Consider the following 17,750-nt stretch of genomic DNA (forward strand, 5'->3'; position numbering starts at 1 on the left):
AAGGTAAATTTATGTAAATGCCAGTGTGCGCGAAGCGCGCAAAATTGTGCAATGTTACCATATTTTGGTCCAAAAACATGGTGTTTTGGGGAACATACATTAGGCAATTTTAGGTGCCCTGGGCCTGGACCCATCTGGTTTAATGGTAAATCCGGCTCTAGGTTTGAAATAGCTCAATGGTAAATGACTAAATCGGCCAATTTTGTGTCGATACTGACTTTCGGTTGGTGCATGCAATAAAAGAAACATGATGTACACAGCCTTCTTTTTCGCCCGGAGGGGGGGGGGCACAACCCACTTTGGTGGTGACGCGTATGTAGGGCTGTTAAGACCCCCTTTTTCAGCTCGCTGTCACCCAAAGACCCCATATTTTTTTCCGAACACATTCTTTGTCTTCAAGAACTGTCACCCAAAGACCCCATATTTTTTTCCGAACACATTTTTTGTCTTCAAGAACTCAACTATTTCAACGGAAATTTGATCAGTGTTCCGAGGTTTTTGTGGCGCTGTTTCGGCTCTCACCCGAAGATTCCATTTAAAAAACAGGGCATGTTCTCACCCAATGACCCCATATTTTTCACATTTTGCTCTCACCGAATGCTAAAAATCATGCTCTCACCCATTGACCCCATATTTTTTACATCCGAATGCCCCTTACTGGGAAAGTGCCAGGCCTACACCTATATCCATTTCATATTGAAGTGCACCCCCCCCTCGGGCTTACTCGACTTTTCTTTTTGGGTTGGCCCTTTTATTGTTTTATCATTTAGTCAGGTGCTCAAGTTTGTGCAATTAGCATTTCAAAAGCTTTCCATTTCTTTGTCTTCAAGAACTCAACTATATTGTCGAGTATTGATAATAATCGTATGGAACTACATATTGTATGGATTCCCTCTCTCCCTCTTTTCTCTTTTTCCCCTGCACGGGGGGTGGGGGGGGGGGCAAATAGAAAATTTTTGCCAGGCGAAGTTATTGATAATAACTGTAGTATTGCATATCGTATGGATTCCCCATCTCCCCCATCTCTCTTCTCTCAAACGGTGCCCAAAAATCGCTTGCCCTCCCCTTTTGACTTGCCAAAATCGCTTGACCCCCCTTTCGACCTGCCAAAAAATGCTTGCCCTTCCCCCCTTTTGGCCTGCCAAAAAATCTCCCCTCCCTATAATTTACCACCCCGGGGGTACACATAATTCATTGCACCACCCCTTATGATAAAGGTGCGCCGTGATTGGTTGCTGACCTGCGCAGTATGGCATTTTTGGTCTGATTGACAGGACGTCATACGCAAATAATTTTAATTCACTGGTCTTCCGCCTCATCAATTTAACATCATGAATAAGACCCAATGTTCAACTTCATTTAACCAAATTAATTAGCGGTATTAGGCCCTTGTGCAAATTTTCGCGCGTTCCACGCGCAATTATTTCAACTGGGGGGGTCATGCAACGCATCCAATATGCTCTCAGACCAGACGCGTCCCTTTTAAAGGGATTTTTTACCTATCGATGTTTGTTTACATTTTGTCTTCACCTTTGACATTGCGTTGACGATGTCACAAAACAGGTCAAAAGTCAATTTAATAATATGGCATCTTGAATATTTTTCACACAACATAATGAAAATCGGTACGAATATCTTTATTTCTTGGCATTAAGGGACCGTTCACAAACACTTGTAAGGGGGGGGCCTGATGCAAAAGGGGGGGCCCTGAAATTTTTTAAACATGCTTAACTTCATTACTTTTAGTATACGCAAAACCTCCAAAATCGGAGTTTTTGCGCCCGTCGCAAAACCTCCGATATTGGAGTTTTTGCGTATCAAAACTAATATTATAATAAATGTTTAAACATGCTTAACTTCATTACTTTTAGTATACGCAAAACCTCCAAAATCGGAGTTTTTGCGCCCGTCGCAAAACCTCCGATATTGGAGTTTTGCGTATCAAACTAATGTTATAAAAATTGTTTAAACATGCTTAACTTCATTACTTTTAGTATACGCAAAACCTCCAAAATCGGAGTTTTTGTGCCCGTCGCAAAACCTCCGATATTTTTGTTTGTGGCGCATCGACCACTGATGTTATAAAAATTGTTTAAACATGCTTACCTTCATTACTTTTAGTAATAGTATACGCAAAAACTCCAAAATCGGAAAACCTCCATTTTTTAAATTGAATATAATCGGACCCCTTGAAACGTCGATAATGTATTCAAGTCATTACAATTGAGAAATCTTTTGTCGGTATATGTGATGCAACCTCATTGAAACCTCAATAATATATTCAAGTCATTGCAATTGGGACATCATTTGTCAATATACGTGTGATCTGCCGACAATAAACACCGCTAATGAGTTTCCTATTCATCTTGGCTTATCTTATAGGAGAGTAAGACGCTCTTTATGGGATTAGCTTATAAGACGCTCTTTATGGCAACAATTATTCCTACTTTACCCAAGGTTATTTAGGATAAGCCAAAGTTTATCGACGTTCTTTTGAATTAGTCATTCATGCAGCACTTTTAAGTTTCATGAAAGTTTTGGCAAATATAAAAAGAAAGGGGAAATATTGTTAAGATTTAACCAAAAAAATAATGATAAATAAAGGATAATAAAACATATTTCAAGTTGAATTAAATGGTGGATTTGCGTATCCACACGAATAGCATAATTATATATTTAAACTTCCGAAATGTAATATACTTTTAAACATGCTTAATCTTAATTACTTTTAGTATACGCAAAACCTCCAAAATCGGAGTTTTTGCGCCCGTCGCAAAACCTCCGATATTGGAGTTTTTGCGTATCAAAACTAATGTTATAAAAATTGTTTAAACATGCTTAACTTCATTACTTTTAGTATACGCAAAACCTCCAAAATCGGAGTTTTTGCGCCCGTCGCAAAACCTCCGATATTGGAATTTTGCGTATCAAAACTAATATTATAATAAATGTTTAAACATGCTTAACTTCATTACTTTTAGTATACGCAAAACCTCCAAAATCGGAGTTTTTGCGCCCGTCGCAAAACCTCCGATATTGGAGTTTTTGCGTAGGCCCCCTATCAAAACTAATGTTATAAAATTGTTTAAACATGCTTAATCTTAATTACTTTTAGTAATAGTATACGCAAAAACTCCAAAATCGGAAAACCTCCATTTTTTAAAATTGAATATATCGGACCCCTTGAAACGTCGATAATGTATTCAAGTCATTACAATTGAGAAATCTTTTGTCGGTATATGTGATGCAACCTCATTGAAACCTCAATAATATATTCAAGTCATTGCAATTGGGATATCATTTGTCAATATACGTGTGATCTGCCGACAATAAACACCGCTAATGAGTTTCCTATTCACCTTGGCTTATCTTATAGGAGAGTAAGACGCTCTTTATGGGATTAGCTTATAAGACGTTCTTTATGGCAACAATTATTCCTACTTTACCCAAGGTTATTTAGGATAAGCCAAAGTTTATCGACGTTCTTTTGAATTAGTCATTCATGCAGCACTTTTAAGTTTCATGAAAGTTTTGGCAAATATAAAAAGAAAGGGGAAATATTGTTAAGATTTAACAAAAAAATAATGATAAATAAAGGATAATAAAACATATTTCAAGTTGAATTAAATGGTGGATTTGCGTATCCACACGAATAGCATAATTATATATTTAAACTTCCGAAATGTAATATACTTTTAAACATGCTTAATCTTAATTACTTTTAGTATACGCAAAACCTCCAAAATCGGAGTTTTTGCGCCCGTCGCAAAACCTCCGATATTGGAGTTTTTGCGTATACTAAAAGTAATTAAGATTAAGCATGTTTAAACAATTTTTATAACATTAGTTTTGATACGCAAAAACTCCGATTTTGGAGTTTTTGCGTATACTAAAAGTAATGAAGATAAGCATGTTTAAACAATTTTTATAACATTAGTTTTGATACGCAAAAACTCCAATATCGGAGGTTTTGCGACCGACGCAAAAACTCCGATTTTGGAGTTTTTGCGTATACTAAAAGTAATGAAGTTAAGCATGTTTAAACAATTTTTATAACATTAGTTTTGATACGCAAAACTCCAATATCGGAGGTTTTAGACGGGCGCAAAAACTCCGATTTTGGAGTTTTTGCGTATACTAAAAGTAATGAAGTTAAGCATGTTTAAACAATTTTTATAACATTAGTTTTGATACGCAAAAAACTCCAATATCGGAGGTTTTGCGATGGGCGCAAAAACTCCGATTTTGGAGTTTTTGCGTATACTAAAAGTAATGAAGATAAGCATGTTTAAACAATTTTTATAACATTAGTTTTGATACGCAAAACTCCAATATCGGAGGTTTTGCGACGGGCGCAAAAACTCCGATTTTGGAGGTTTTGCGTATACTAAAAGTAATGAAGTTAAGCATGTTTAAACAATTTTTATAACATTAGTTTTGATACTCCAATATCGGAGGTTTTGCGACGGGCGCAAAAACTCCGATTTTGGAGGTTTTGCGCACGCTGTGGTGGTTTATTAACTATAATAATAGTCACTGTCGTCCATGCGCAAAACCTCCAAAACCGGAGTTTCTGCGCACGTTATACGCAGAACCTCCGGTTTTGGAGGTTTTGCGCTCGGGCGCAGAACCTCCGGAAATGGAGTAACTTCATACCTCCTCCTAAGGGGGGGGGGCCCTGAAAAAAATGGCCACCAATTTTTCTGGAAAAATTGAGTTTATATGCTTTTCTATGGGGTTGACCGATAAATTTACAAGCCGTTCAAACCCAAGGGAACGTCCATTATATATATGAGCCTTATATGGAAGTCACCACTTGACTTCGATTATTCCGTGGTATCAAAAGCCACAAGTACTTGAGTACCATCACCCACGGTCAGCTGACATTATAAAAATACATTTATTATAAATGAAAATGAATCATGATATTATGATTTTTAAATTTTTTTATAAAATACAGGAATTATTAGGACTAGAGATTTATCATGTAAAATAATAAACAAAGTCGTCATTTTAATAAATCATGACAAACTTATAAAATTAAAATCATGCTACTATGTTAGCCTACAGTGCCATCTAAATAAATTTAAATTAATTCATGAATGATAAATAAATGAAAGTTACCTGAAGAAATTAACAAAAATAAGAACATAAACAAATAATATATTATACTTAGCTGTACAAATAAACGAAAAGGCCTATAAAAACAAAAAAGATAAAGAAAAAATCTGAAATGAATTCAGTGTATGCCTACTTTTTAATTGTATTTTTACAAATTCAAAAATAAGATAGTGATATTAAATAATAAATAGTAATAATAATATTATGTCTAGTAATAATAATAAATAATAATAATAATAAAATAATGATTATTATTTATAATAATAATTTAATAATATAATAGTAAAAAATAAAAATAATAGATAATATAAATAAATAATAATAAATAGTAGTAATATAATATTTAAAAATAATATTGATTACAAAAAAAACATTAAAAAAAAACAACATTCATCGTGTTTATATCGTGTTATTTTTAATAATATTATCAAACTTATTTCTCCACTGAAAATCATAAAATAACTGTAAACAATTATAACTAAATATATTATAACTAAATATTATTTAATTGAGTGACAGCCAATCGATCAAAACCCATCATAAACATCCAGGCATCCATTGCCAAGACGGCGTAAGAGGATTAGGTAAATAATAACAAAGAACTAGTATTATAATAATAAAGGACGTTCCCTTGGGTTTGAACGGTTTGTGATAAACATGATAATTTTCATGTCAAAAAGGGGGGCCCTGAAATTTTCGAGGTCTGTAAAGGGGGGCCCCGAAAAATTTTCGCGATAAATTTTTTTTGCATCAGGCCCCCCCTTACAAGTGTTTGTGAACGGTCCCTAACATTCACTTTTAAGGAACGATCTGTGTAAGTTTCAATACAAATTAAATAAATTTTATTTATGTGTTAAATTTTGTATGCAACAAATTGCGTAGAAAAGTTCCAATTTGATGTATTATTTGGTAAAAAATTTATTGCGAATGCAGCATGGCAGTGTGTGAAAAGAACGAAGTAGTATAATTATATGTAAAGTATTATTCAGATTTCCTTTTACAAATTAAGTGTACTGCTAGCCGTCCAGCGCGTATTATTTTGCACATGGTCCCCCAGACAAACAAGTACCTAAAGTAACCAGTGACTTTGCTTCCGTGAGCAACCGTAGCACGGAGAAATCGTGGCTTTTATGTATAATATAAAAAGTAAATGGTACAATGTAGGGTAGCTCAGTTCCTGTAGCCTTCTCCATGCTCCACTCCGTACGAATATTTCGAAAGTCCAAATTTGGAGAATATCACTCAGTCTGAGCAACCTCGGACTACACGTAAGCTACTAAAGTTTGTTTGATTTATTATATAAATAAGGCTAGTTCGAGTTATGTAAGCTATCCACCAGTTGGAGCTTCTGCAACCTCTATGCAGAACTTCCGATAGTGGATTAACTGCGCACGGTGGACGCAAGGAATCCACTGACGGATTTTCTGCGCACGTGCGCTGCAACTCCCCACAGTGGATTCCCTGTGACCGTGCGCAGAAACACTCCACCGGCGCCTATATGTATACGGAGGGGGGTTACAGCGCATGTGCGCCGAAAATCCATCAGTGGATTCCCTGCAACCGTGCGCAGAAATAATCCACCGGCGCCTATATACGGAGGGTATCAGCAAGGGGCTGACAGTGATTCGCCGATTCTCCAAATTTGGCCAAATTTGCACGCTACGGTATGCTATACAGAAGTTGCCGGGAATTACAAATTTGGTACCAGCATGGGAGCCGCCATCTTCGGAAAAGGGGGTGCTGGCCCCAGACAAACGAGAACCTAGACCAATAACTTTGACTCGCGTAGTGAAGCCGACACTGCTTAGCAACGAATTTGACAAGGACGCATACCCGGACGCAAACAAGCAGACGTGTTCGCGTCTATGGAACATGTTGCATTTGACGCGGCGAAAACGGCGCAGTAATCACGCAAACGATCGCGTCAAACATGTATGAGATATTTCTCCGCGCCTAGTAACCCCGTCAATCCGTCAATATCACCTTGGATACGGGGCTTCACCTCCCGCTGTGGTAAAGGATGGGCAGTAATAGGTCTAGGTGGTAGTGTCTATGGTGCTGGCGACCGTCGACTCGACGGTCGCCAGCACCCCCGAACGCGCCCAGCAGCTCCCAGCACCATGACTACGCGTAACAGTACGCGTTCCCGACTGTCAATCATCAAGGGTCAATCACCTCGAGCTTGACAACGATATCTGAATAGACTATTGCCAAGTCTTACGTGTAGGCGCGAAATCAAGGTTAATTTTTGTGATTGAAACAGTATTTTACTTTGTATAAATCTTGGTCTGGAGAGTGGGATTGTTGGTCGATTTGATGTATTTAATAAATTAAGTTAATGGATGCGCTAAAAATATTATTAAAAGTATTAAAAATAGCTATTCAACATTTGAAAAATCCCGTGAAAAATACGCTGTTGCAGGCTTGAAAAGGTCTAACCTTGATTGCAGCAAGCCGTGATTTTCACGGGTAATTTTATTTCTTGAACGCGGAGCACGGGCGCGATGCAGCCGGTAGAAATCGCGGTAGTGTTCCAGGCCTACGCGGTGGCAGGGTAATGGCGGCATCCATAGTTTTATTACATTTATCTTCGAGTGACGCTTCCCAATCTTATTTATTCCCTGGTATCAGTGGATTCCTTGCGTCCACCGAGCCACTATCGGAAGTTCTGCGTAGGGGTCGCAGAAGCTCCACTGGTGATGCTAGGTGAATTCAAATTTGCCATCAAACTGCATCATTTTACATACCGGTATCAAATTAAAGCCCTTGAGTAAAGAAAGCCAAAACTGAAAACATTTTTGTCATAGCACTTTCCGTTACAAAGTTACATCTTGTCAAAGATTGACTTGAAATCATCAAAAAGATTCTGCTAGCAAAATTCCCCAAAATGGCATTTAGGGGTGTTTCTAGATCTTGGTCTCATGGCGATAGCAGCTTTTTTTAATGGAACTGCTATCAAAATCCTCTAAAATTCCATGTGCGACTTGATTATCACCATAAAAATCATATATTTGGGTCAAGTGAAGTATAGAAAACATATTTATGTAGGTTTCCTTCACCGACCTATTCTCGAAAAAAAAATTCAAATTTCTATGTAAATATGCATTGTGTTTGGGCCCCGGTCTCGGCGAATTTCGCTGACTAGCAAATGTGTTAACTAAGGTTTGCCTGGGATACCTAGATCATGTACATACATGCTAGTTCCAATAATAATTGGAACTCACGTCTAAGGCAGAAAATATAAGACTCGTAACACTTATAGTTCCAATAGGTGACCCCGGCCATCCGGGTACTTATTTTACATGACGCTACAGTGCCTACACTTACGCTTTTCAACCCACAATATACCGTGGAGCAGTGCGACTAGTTGAAGACTTGTAACAGAGGCTGATTCAGTTTGTTGACATTTTGTTTTGACCTCGAATCAAGCATATTTCGGGCCGATTTCGGTAAAATAAGGGTTAAATACTTGGCGAAAATTGCATTTTATGTGAAGCTGAACACATGAACATGTAGAGGAGAGTCTTTATTTTTGTTGTTGGCTGGAGGCCTCATGTCGAGAAGTATTAGAAATGGTAGTATTTTGGCCGATTTGAAAAGGGACAAACCACAGAAAACTACAAATTTGACTTCTGAATCGGATTTGTTGTCAACGGAGGTCAACGGCTTGTGACGTCACTCCGGGGTCACCTATAATGGGAACTCAATGTGCAGCCGCAATCTAGCGTACATTCATACATTATACATACAGTGCTCGTGATTGGTCGAGAGCCGGGCATAAACAGTGTTTATGCCCGGTATCCCGGATGTGAGATCGCTGGATAGGGAAAATGAAGGAAAATCATGTTTTAATGTTACTTGTAGTTTTTTGTCATTATTTTGATGAAATAAGAATCACAAAATGTTCTGGTATATGTTTGAACAACCGTTACGCTATGTAACAGTATGCGTGGTATCCCGGATGTGCGATCACCGGGTAGGGAAAATGAAGGAAGATCGTGTTTTTTAAAAATTGTGTTATTATTTTGATGATGAAGAAGGAGGTGGCCTATGCTTCACCCTAGCAGGGCATAGACAATGCGAAACACAAATTTAATTTGTGTTTCGCATTGTCTTACGCCCTGCTAGGGTGAAGCATATACATTTTGTATGCCAGCTCCGATTATTTAATATATAATTGGCCGCTTGAGACACAATGAGAGAGTTATCATGGGGACTTAAGTTGAGATTGCCCGAGTACCGACTGTGGACCGGTAATCCAGCGACCGGGGTTCAATCCCCGCTGATGAGTCCTGATTTTTTCTCTCTCAATATTTCCATATGCCAGTTTGCTCGAGCCCCAATCACGCCATTTAAATGATAATTTCTCGAGCTTGCATCGTTTATTTCCGATCCTCGCATATATTAATTTGTGTTTCGCATTGTCTTACGCCCTGCTAGGGTGAAGCATATAGGCCACCTCCTTCTTCATTATTTAATATATAATTGGCCGCTTGAGACACAATGAGAGAGTTATCATGGGGACTTAAGTTGAGATTGCCCGAGTACCGACTGTGAACTCAGGTTGTACAGTGGTAAAGTTCTGGACCGGTAATCCAGCGACCGGGGTTCAATCCCCGCTGAGTCCTGATTTTTTCTCTCTCAATATTTCCATATGCCAGTTTGCTCGAGCCCCAATCACGCCATTTAAATTATAATTTCTCGGGCTTGCATCGTTTATTTCCGATTTTCGCATATATTAATTTGTGTTTCGCATTGTCTTTGCCCTGCTAGGGTGAAGCATATAGGCCACCTCCTTCTTCATTATTTAATATATAATTGGCCGCTTGAGACACAATGAGAGAGTTATCATGGGGACTTAAGTTGAGATTGCCCGAGTACCGACTGTGAACTCAGGTTGTACAGTGGTAAAGCTCTGGACCGTAATCCAGCGACCGGGTTCAATCCCGCTGAGTCCTGATTTTTCTCTCTCAATATTTCCATATGCCAGTTTGCTCGAGCCCCAATCACGCCATTTAAATTATTTTGATGAAATAGTAATCACAAAATGTTCTGGTATGTATGAACGGGGTTCATTCATATATTTGAATTTGAATATAAATTAGGGGTTCATTCATATATTTTCATGACTAGTCGTTGGTCGTTAGTGTTTTTTTATTTTTCCATGTCTTGAAATGAAAATCCTGCAATGGTAATTTACTTACAGTGGGTTTCTCCAACACCCCCCACATCACACACCCACCCACAAATTATAGGCCCTATTTCATCATATGTAATCCCCTTTCAGCCTGCAGATTTAAAAAGTATAAAAAAAATCACAATATTAGCTATTTTCTAATTTGTAAGGAAAGCATAGAAACAGTACCGGTATGTGTTGTTTTCTTCTAGTATAATAGGTCAGAGGTCATCTATCATTGATAGACGTCCTGTAAAATCATCCCTGCCAATTTTGCTTCGGGAATCTGGCCAAATGCGTTGTTAGAGTGTTTTAGCAAGCCACCAGGAAATCATTGGTTCATAATTTCTTTCTTCTCTGCTCCTGGAACTGTGATATTTTGACTATTTCTATATCATCGTTGACACCCTCAAACATATGAATATGGCAGCACTGCTGAATTCTACGACTCGGCCTTTTCAAATCGGATCAATAAACATGCTGTTGATATTAGGAATTAAAATAGCCAAAATTTAAATGTTGTAGTTTAAAGTCAAAACTGAAGGCAAGTTCAAATAGAACTCGCTAGCACACAAGACAAGGAAAAAGGAAGAGGGAGTGGGAAGTAGAAAAACAGAAAGAAAGAAAATGCACATGGTCCATGCGTGATAAAGATTATTCACAATGCATGTGGATAGAATGACTGACATTATGCTTGACAAAACCAAGTGAAATTTTAACTCACTACAATATTTCGTCCTACGCGTCGGAGGACTTCATCAGGTATGACTGATCTGGTCATCTGATCCACTTGAGACTGGATTCCGGTGTTGTTTAACATCTTTTCCAGTCTTTAAAAGTGGGTCGTAACGTGGCTTAGGAAATATGTGCCCTCCTCTCTGTTCAAGGTCTTACTCCCCCTTCTTCTTATCTCCATGGCTTCCCGAACCTCTCTAGACCTGTCGTGCTCCCGCCCAAGGATCTTTGATTCATCCCAATTTATTACATGGTTGGCCCGTGCAACATGATCAGATATTGCTGATTTAGTCTGTTCCTTTTCTGATAACTTGCGCTCAGAGCGGGTGTATTTTTTTGTTGGTGGCCTTATTGACTTCAGCTTTGTGTTCTGCCATTCTAGTTCCAAACATGCGCAAGTTTCGCCAACATAAGACTGATCACAATTTTTGCATCCAATTTCGTAGATGCAATTTCCTGTTTTCTCCTTGTCTCGTTTATCCTTTGGGTGGACTAAAATGCATCTAAGAGTTTGGTGGGGTTTCATGGCTGTATCTACCTTATGTTTTTTGAAAATTCTTTGTATCCGCTCTGATAAGCCATTCACATAAGGGATAACCACCATACCTTTGCTTCGCTCTTCAGTGGTCTTACTTTTCTTTGGGTTTGGTTTATTGGCGTTTTAGATTTTGTTTTGCATTTGATCTTTCACTTTGTCCATCGTCCATTTCGGGTAGCCACAGTTTTTTAGGGCTGTACGTATATGCTCTTCTTCTTTTTATCACCTGTTTACGACCCACTTTTAAAGACTGGAAAAGAGGTTAAACAACACCGGAATCCAGTCTCAAGTGGATCAGATGACCAGATCAGTCATACCTGATGAAGTCCTCCGACGCATAGGACGAAATATTGTAGTGAGTTAAAATGTCACTTGGTTTTGTCAAGCATAATGTCAGTCATTTTATTTAACCAACAAACCTGATGAACTTATTCAACGCATGTGGATAGGCCTGTTGATCAAAGTTTTTAAGCCAAAAATAACTAAAACCAAAGAATGTGAAATACTGTAACAAATTCACATGAAATATGCCTAAATAGGTAGTGATACAAGGTCTACAAAAACCTGGAAAATGTAAGCAGCAAGAGGGCCTACAGTATGAAAGCCAAAATGTGAAATGACACATCAAACTCAAACATGTACATGTAGGTCCAGTAATAAATGCAAGCAAAAAGCCAAAATGTGAAATGACACATCAAACATGTACATGTAGGTCCAGTAATAAATGCAAGCAAAATCCACAGACCTACTATACATATACTGCGCCAAAAAAGTATCCTTACACTTGGAAAAATAATCACAATTTCAAAACTGAACCATATTGGGGTGAATTTGGTTTTTTAATAGATGCACTATCTAATCTGGCACATTTTGACACCCTATTGAATCCAATGTGACTTCAAGAAGCAAAGTTGCAAGCATTTGATCAGACGAAGGTCTGGTTTTAAAGTGACAAACTGGCCTATTCAAAACTCCACAGACTAGACATCTGGTTTGAGAGTGGTGAATGGCTAATTTGTGTGTGCCTTTAATTTTTAAAAACAAAAGGAACAAAAGAAAACTGAGTGAAACAAAAGAGCTGACAAATAAAATGTAAAGTACAGAGAAGTAAAAACTGCTTTAAATAAAGCTTCATTGAAGAAACTGTTGTGTCTTTGTTGCACTTTTTGGCTCTTTTGGCGCCTTGTACAGGCCTTGCCGTTTGAGGCGAGTGATCGCTCTCGCGAGCGAGCCCAAACTCCATTTCTAGTGAGCAATTTTCCACTCGCCAAAAACACTAAATATCACTCGCGAATTTCCCAAAATCAGCCATCGAATCAGCCAATTCAGCATTTAGCCGATTCTGTGCCCCCTAACCGGAGAAAGTCACAAATTTTAGTGCACTTTGCGCGAATTTCAACATAAATACCGTTATCTGACCGAAGCACTATTTGATATACCCAAATTAGTGAAAATTCGACCACTCGCCTAGCATCATGCTAGCGAGTGATGAACCACTCGCCTTTGAAATCTAGACGGCAAAGCCTGCTTGTATAGGCCAGTTTGTCACTTTTAAAACGGGACCTTCGTCTATTCAATTGCTTGTAACTTTACTTCTTGAGGTCACATTGGATTCAATGTGGTTTCATAATGTGCAGGATTAAATAGCGCATCTATTAAAAAATAAATCTACCCCAATATGGTTCAGTTGTGAAATTGTGATTATTTTTCCAAGTGTAAGAATACTTTTTTTGGCACAAACTAGAGATACACTGGCATGTTAATCTTTAACATTTAAGCCAAGTGGTTGGGTTGTCTGGAGTTTATAGATCCAGTATGCTCAAGTTTCTTCCGCATGAAGGCGTCAGTCTTTGGGGAGTTCATTTTATCCTTAATATATAGTATATTGGTCAGGCTCAATTTGACTCTGTTAATCTTCTGGATGTCCAGAATAGGGATCTATAATGAAAAAAGACAAATGTGCAACATCTTTAATTTCTAGATAAGTCCCTCATATTAAAATGATTTTTTTTAACAAAAACTTCTGACTCCCATACCCATCAAACCAGGTCAAGCAAGTCCTTTGAACTTTCAATTTGTGAGACTAAAACAGTTTACATCCAACTCATCCTCCTTGATTGGAATATGTTGCACCCTCACATTATTGATGGTATTACTGTTTAAAATTCATTAAAGTCAGCTATTAAAAAACATCTGGCCAATTCTGCATTGAATCAAGTAGCTGAATTTGTATACTGTACATTTATTTTTCAATTGGACCAACTTCGTGTTCTGACATATTTATTTGAGTTGATTTCTCACTTACTGTTTCAGGTATAGATGACCTAAACATGGATACCTTCACATGTGGAACATGTAGCACTGTCGTCACTGATCTTGATGCTTTCCTCAGCCATAAACAAATAGGTACCTGTACCCCTGAGTCCACAAAAACATGTGAAAAGGATTCTGCATCCATCCTATCTGCCTCTGATTATATTGCTATTCCCACCAAAGCAACTGGGGAAGCCTCCAGAATTGACGTCTCTGAGGGCTCCACTGAAAATCATGTGACAATCATTGAAGTTATTGCTGTGGATGATCCAAATCCAGCTGCTATTGCTGTAGATAATCTCAATCCTGCTACTGCTGTTGCTGTAGATAATCTGAATCCTGCTACTGCTGTTGCTTGTGGTGATGAGAAGCAGGAGAAAGTTGTTTTGGTTGAGTCTACAAAAGGTAGGCATAATAAATATGCAAAATTTTTAATTTATAAAAAAAAACCATTTTGATGAAGTCAGTACCAGCAGCTCAAAAAGTTTAACTCTGATCTGATTTCACAATTACATGTAGTGATTACATGATGGGAATAGTCCTGTTACACTCCTGGCTGAGTGATTTCACATTTCATCATTACACTCTTCTCATAGCTCAGCTCAAGGGCTAGATGAAGCTGTGCTGCATGGAGCTCCCCATCAAAGGTGTGGTCTAGTAATTAGGTAAATTGATTGTTCACATAATTATACTATCTTGAATTAGACTAGTGTAAAGACTACATTTGACCAGCTTATGGAATAAAGCTGTGTGCAGTTTTATATGAGGGATAAATCTAGTTCAAAGGAAAATACCCTATGGCATCCTGAGTCGTATGTGCATCCATCTGTTTGTGTGTCAGTCAGTCAGTAAATCAGTACGTCGGTCAACAATTATTATGTAAGGTATTTTGGTGGCATGTGAACAGTTTAAATCCTATTGCAATCAAACTTGGGTCATAGCTGCACTATGGGAACTCTCATCTATTGGTGGTGTTCAAGGTCATATACTGAGGTCAAAGGTCATTTGAGGTCAACTTGTAAATAGGCTGAAAATACAAAATCTGGCCTCACATGAACAGTTTACATCCAATTACAAATATTATTATGTTTTGATGAATCCAAGTGTGTGAAAATATTGGATCCAACACATAATAATGATAAAATTGGATGCCTTACGCCCAATATTTATTGGTCTCGCTATAAGTTTTAAAATATTCAATATCCAATATAGTTCGACCAATAAATATGGGCTCAATTGATCCAATTTTATATCACACGTGAGTCAAATCTGCATTATGGGAGCTTAAATGTAATGGTGGTGTTCAAGGTCACATACTGAAGTCAAAGGTCATTTGAGGTCAAATTGGCCAAAAATGAAAAAAGGATGTCACAAAAACATTTACTATGTGTAGTGTTCTCTACCCATATCTTTGGAGGATCTATCTGGGACTGCCGTCCCTATTATTTTAGAGTTTCATACTTAAAACTTTGTAATACAATAACCATCCAACTGAGCTGAGTCAAGTCTTACTTTATAAGTATGATGTATTGTTATTGTATTAGATCCAAACTGAACTTCAAAACTAATATGCAGATATATGGCATGCAGTTTGAAGTAAGGATGTCTTATATGGCTTGACTTCAGTATTTATCAGGATTGCTATGTTCTTGAAGAGGTTCATTAGGTTCATCTTTTCAAAATCAAAAATTATTTACTGATCTGACAATTTTGACCATCTTGGAAGCTGCGGTGGCTATCTTCAGAGTGATGTTTGTGGATCTGACTTCTGTACACCAACAGAGGGTACATTGCCTTAGTAACACATAGTCTGTATCAAAATGATGGGTACCCATTAGTCCGAATAATCAGACCCAGAACAAATTATTAATTTCTGACATTATCGTGTACTGGGTCTGAACTGTTTTCATTCGAAATCTTGATGGCAAATTGGACAATAGAAGCACATGGTGCTACTTCACAGTTTTTTAATCCCCTATTCATGTTGCGTGAATCACTGATTTAGTCTCTATTGAGAACCATCCTTTTGATACTTGAGTATTTGGACAAGCGGAACAGGTTTGACAGGCCCCTTTGTCTACCTCTCTGTTTAGTAAACAAACGAGGAGGTCGAAATCGCCTCCTCGCCGAATCTGAAAGTCAGCGTAATAGTACGGCACTAGGTACCCATCAGTTTTGGCCATTTATTGACACATGACAATCCTATGTACTTCTTCAATATGTGTAAAATTGAATACTCAAGGTACACACAGGATTTACAGGGTTTTTTGACCTTTATAACATAAACATTCATCTATAAATAAGGCAGCTCCTATGGTGCATTTTGATGTGGCAGTCTTGTCCATAATCACTGGAAACTGATGGGTACCAATCATTTGATGCATCCTGTACACATATGATCATCTTCTAGATGCTAGTGCACCCTCTTTGTGTGCAGAATTTGGATCCAGACACACCTCTCTGAAGATGGCCATCATCTAAGATGATTGAAACTGTCTGGTCAGTAAATAATGTTTGGTTTTGACAAGATCAAATGTATAGGATTGCCATGACTGATAGGTTTGGGGCAGGCTACAAATTGTTTTATTTCAATTTTAAAAAATGAGGTGGGATTTTTATGGAGTCTCAACCATTTCTGCAATGTTACTATTAATTTGTGTTCATAAAACACACTTTTCGATCAGATAATCTTTTAATCATGAAACAAAAGGCGCTATATACTATTTATCTTAGGGAGTTAATGATCTCTGTGTGCATTTAACTGGACAAAGCTTCAAATCGTGCTCGTTTGCTCAAAGCAATGGCTCACACACAATTAAAGATACTGTACCGCATAGATGTGCACGGCAAACATCTATCTCAATGCATTGACTTCACGAAAAATAGTATACAATAATGATTTATTTGTTTTCTTGTGTTTTACAGACTCTACAAATGCACCTGTGATTTACGTATGTAATAACTGTGACACATACTCTGCCTCTGTGGAAGAAATTACATCACACTGCACCCAACAACACAATGTTAGCTCAGACATCACCAACTATTACAAAAGCATCAAGCCTCTGAGTCAACAAAGTTATGCTTCCATGGGTTCAGATGTTACCATGGATCCAAAAGTCAAGAGGAAAAGAGGTAGACCACCAAAGAATTCAAGAGCCTCTTCTAAACTTCTACAGTCAGCATCAGTTGTGGGGATTGGAAATGAGGCGATAGCAATTATGACTCTGGCGAATCAAGATGTAGCAGACGAGAAACCAAAACGTAAACGTGGGAGGCCACGTAAAACTGATCAAGTACCAGCACCACTCCCTACACCTCCTGCAGGGGAGACAAAAATACAGGCAGATAAATGTCAAACTTCTTTGGATGATGAGAATTTGATGTGTGGTAACTGCATGATGAAGTTTACTCGACTGAGACAGATGCATAGTCACAGATGCCTGGCTGATGATTCAGCAAAAGAATTGACAGAACACGAAGCAGAAGAGTCTGATGATGACACCTCTGATATGAAAGTACCCCAAGAAAAGAAATCTAAAATCATTCAAATCAATGTGAGTGAAGAAGACCAACTCAAAATAGAGAAGGAAATTAGTCAACATGAGATTCCCCAGTTTGTCAATGACAAAGCACCGGCACATCCTAGTAGCACCAAGTCCTCTTCTCTCAAAGTTTATACATGTCCTTATTGTGAGAAATTCTTCAAATTTAAACAGGGATGATTCATCATATACGCAGTACATACCGGATATAAACCATACAAGTGTCAACGGTGTAATTATGCATCCATAAGTAAAGGCAATTTGAAGATTCATGAGAGGAAACACACAGGAGAACGTTTTAAGTGCTCACTCTGTTCTTTTA

At 38.0% G+C, this 17,750-nt stretch overlaps 1 protein-coding gene across 2 annotated transcripts; it reads left to right on the forward strand.

The window, feature by feature from the left end:
• The first annotated feature begins 1,582 nt into the window (after nt 1–1,582).
• Nucleotides 1,583–17,608, forward strand: LOC140146359 (uncharacterized). Of its 2 annotated transcripts, XM_072168190.1 has the most exons (4): nt 1,594–1,651; nt 5,908–5,935; nt 13,884–14,288; nt 16,809–17,608. In XM_072168190.1, exons 3-4 carry the CDS (start codon nt 13,901–13,903, stop codon nt 17,606–17,608), a joined length of 1,188 nt encoding a protein of 395 aa, XP_072024291.1. In that variant the 5' UTR covers nt 1,594–1,651; nt 5,908–5,935; nt 13,884–13,900. The 2 variants fall into 2 exon arrangements, with proteins under 2 accessions (XP_072024284.1, XP_072024291.1); XM_072168183.1 differs by lacking the exon at nt 5,908–5,935 and having other exon boundaries at nt 1,583–1,625.
• Nucleotides 17,609–17,750: the final 142 nt, after the last annotated feature.

The sequence above is a fragment of the Amphiura filiformis genome, chromosome 1, assembly GCF_039555335.1.
Source record: "Amphiura filiformis chromosome 1, Afil_fr2py, whole genome shotgun sequence".
NCBI classification, from domain to species: Eukaryota; Metazoa; Echinodermata; class Ophiuroidea; order Amphilepidida; family Amphiuridae; genus Amphiura; species Amphiura filiformis.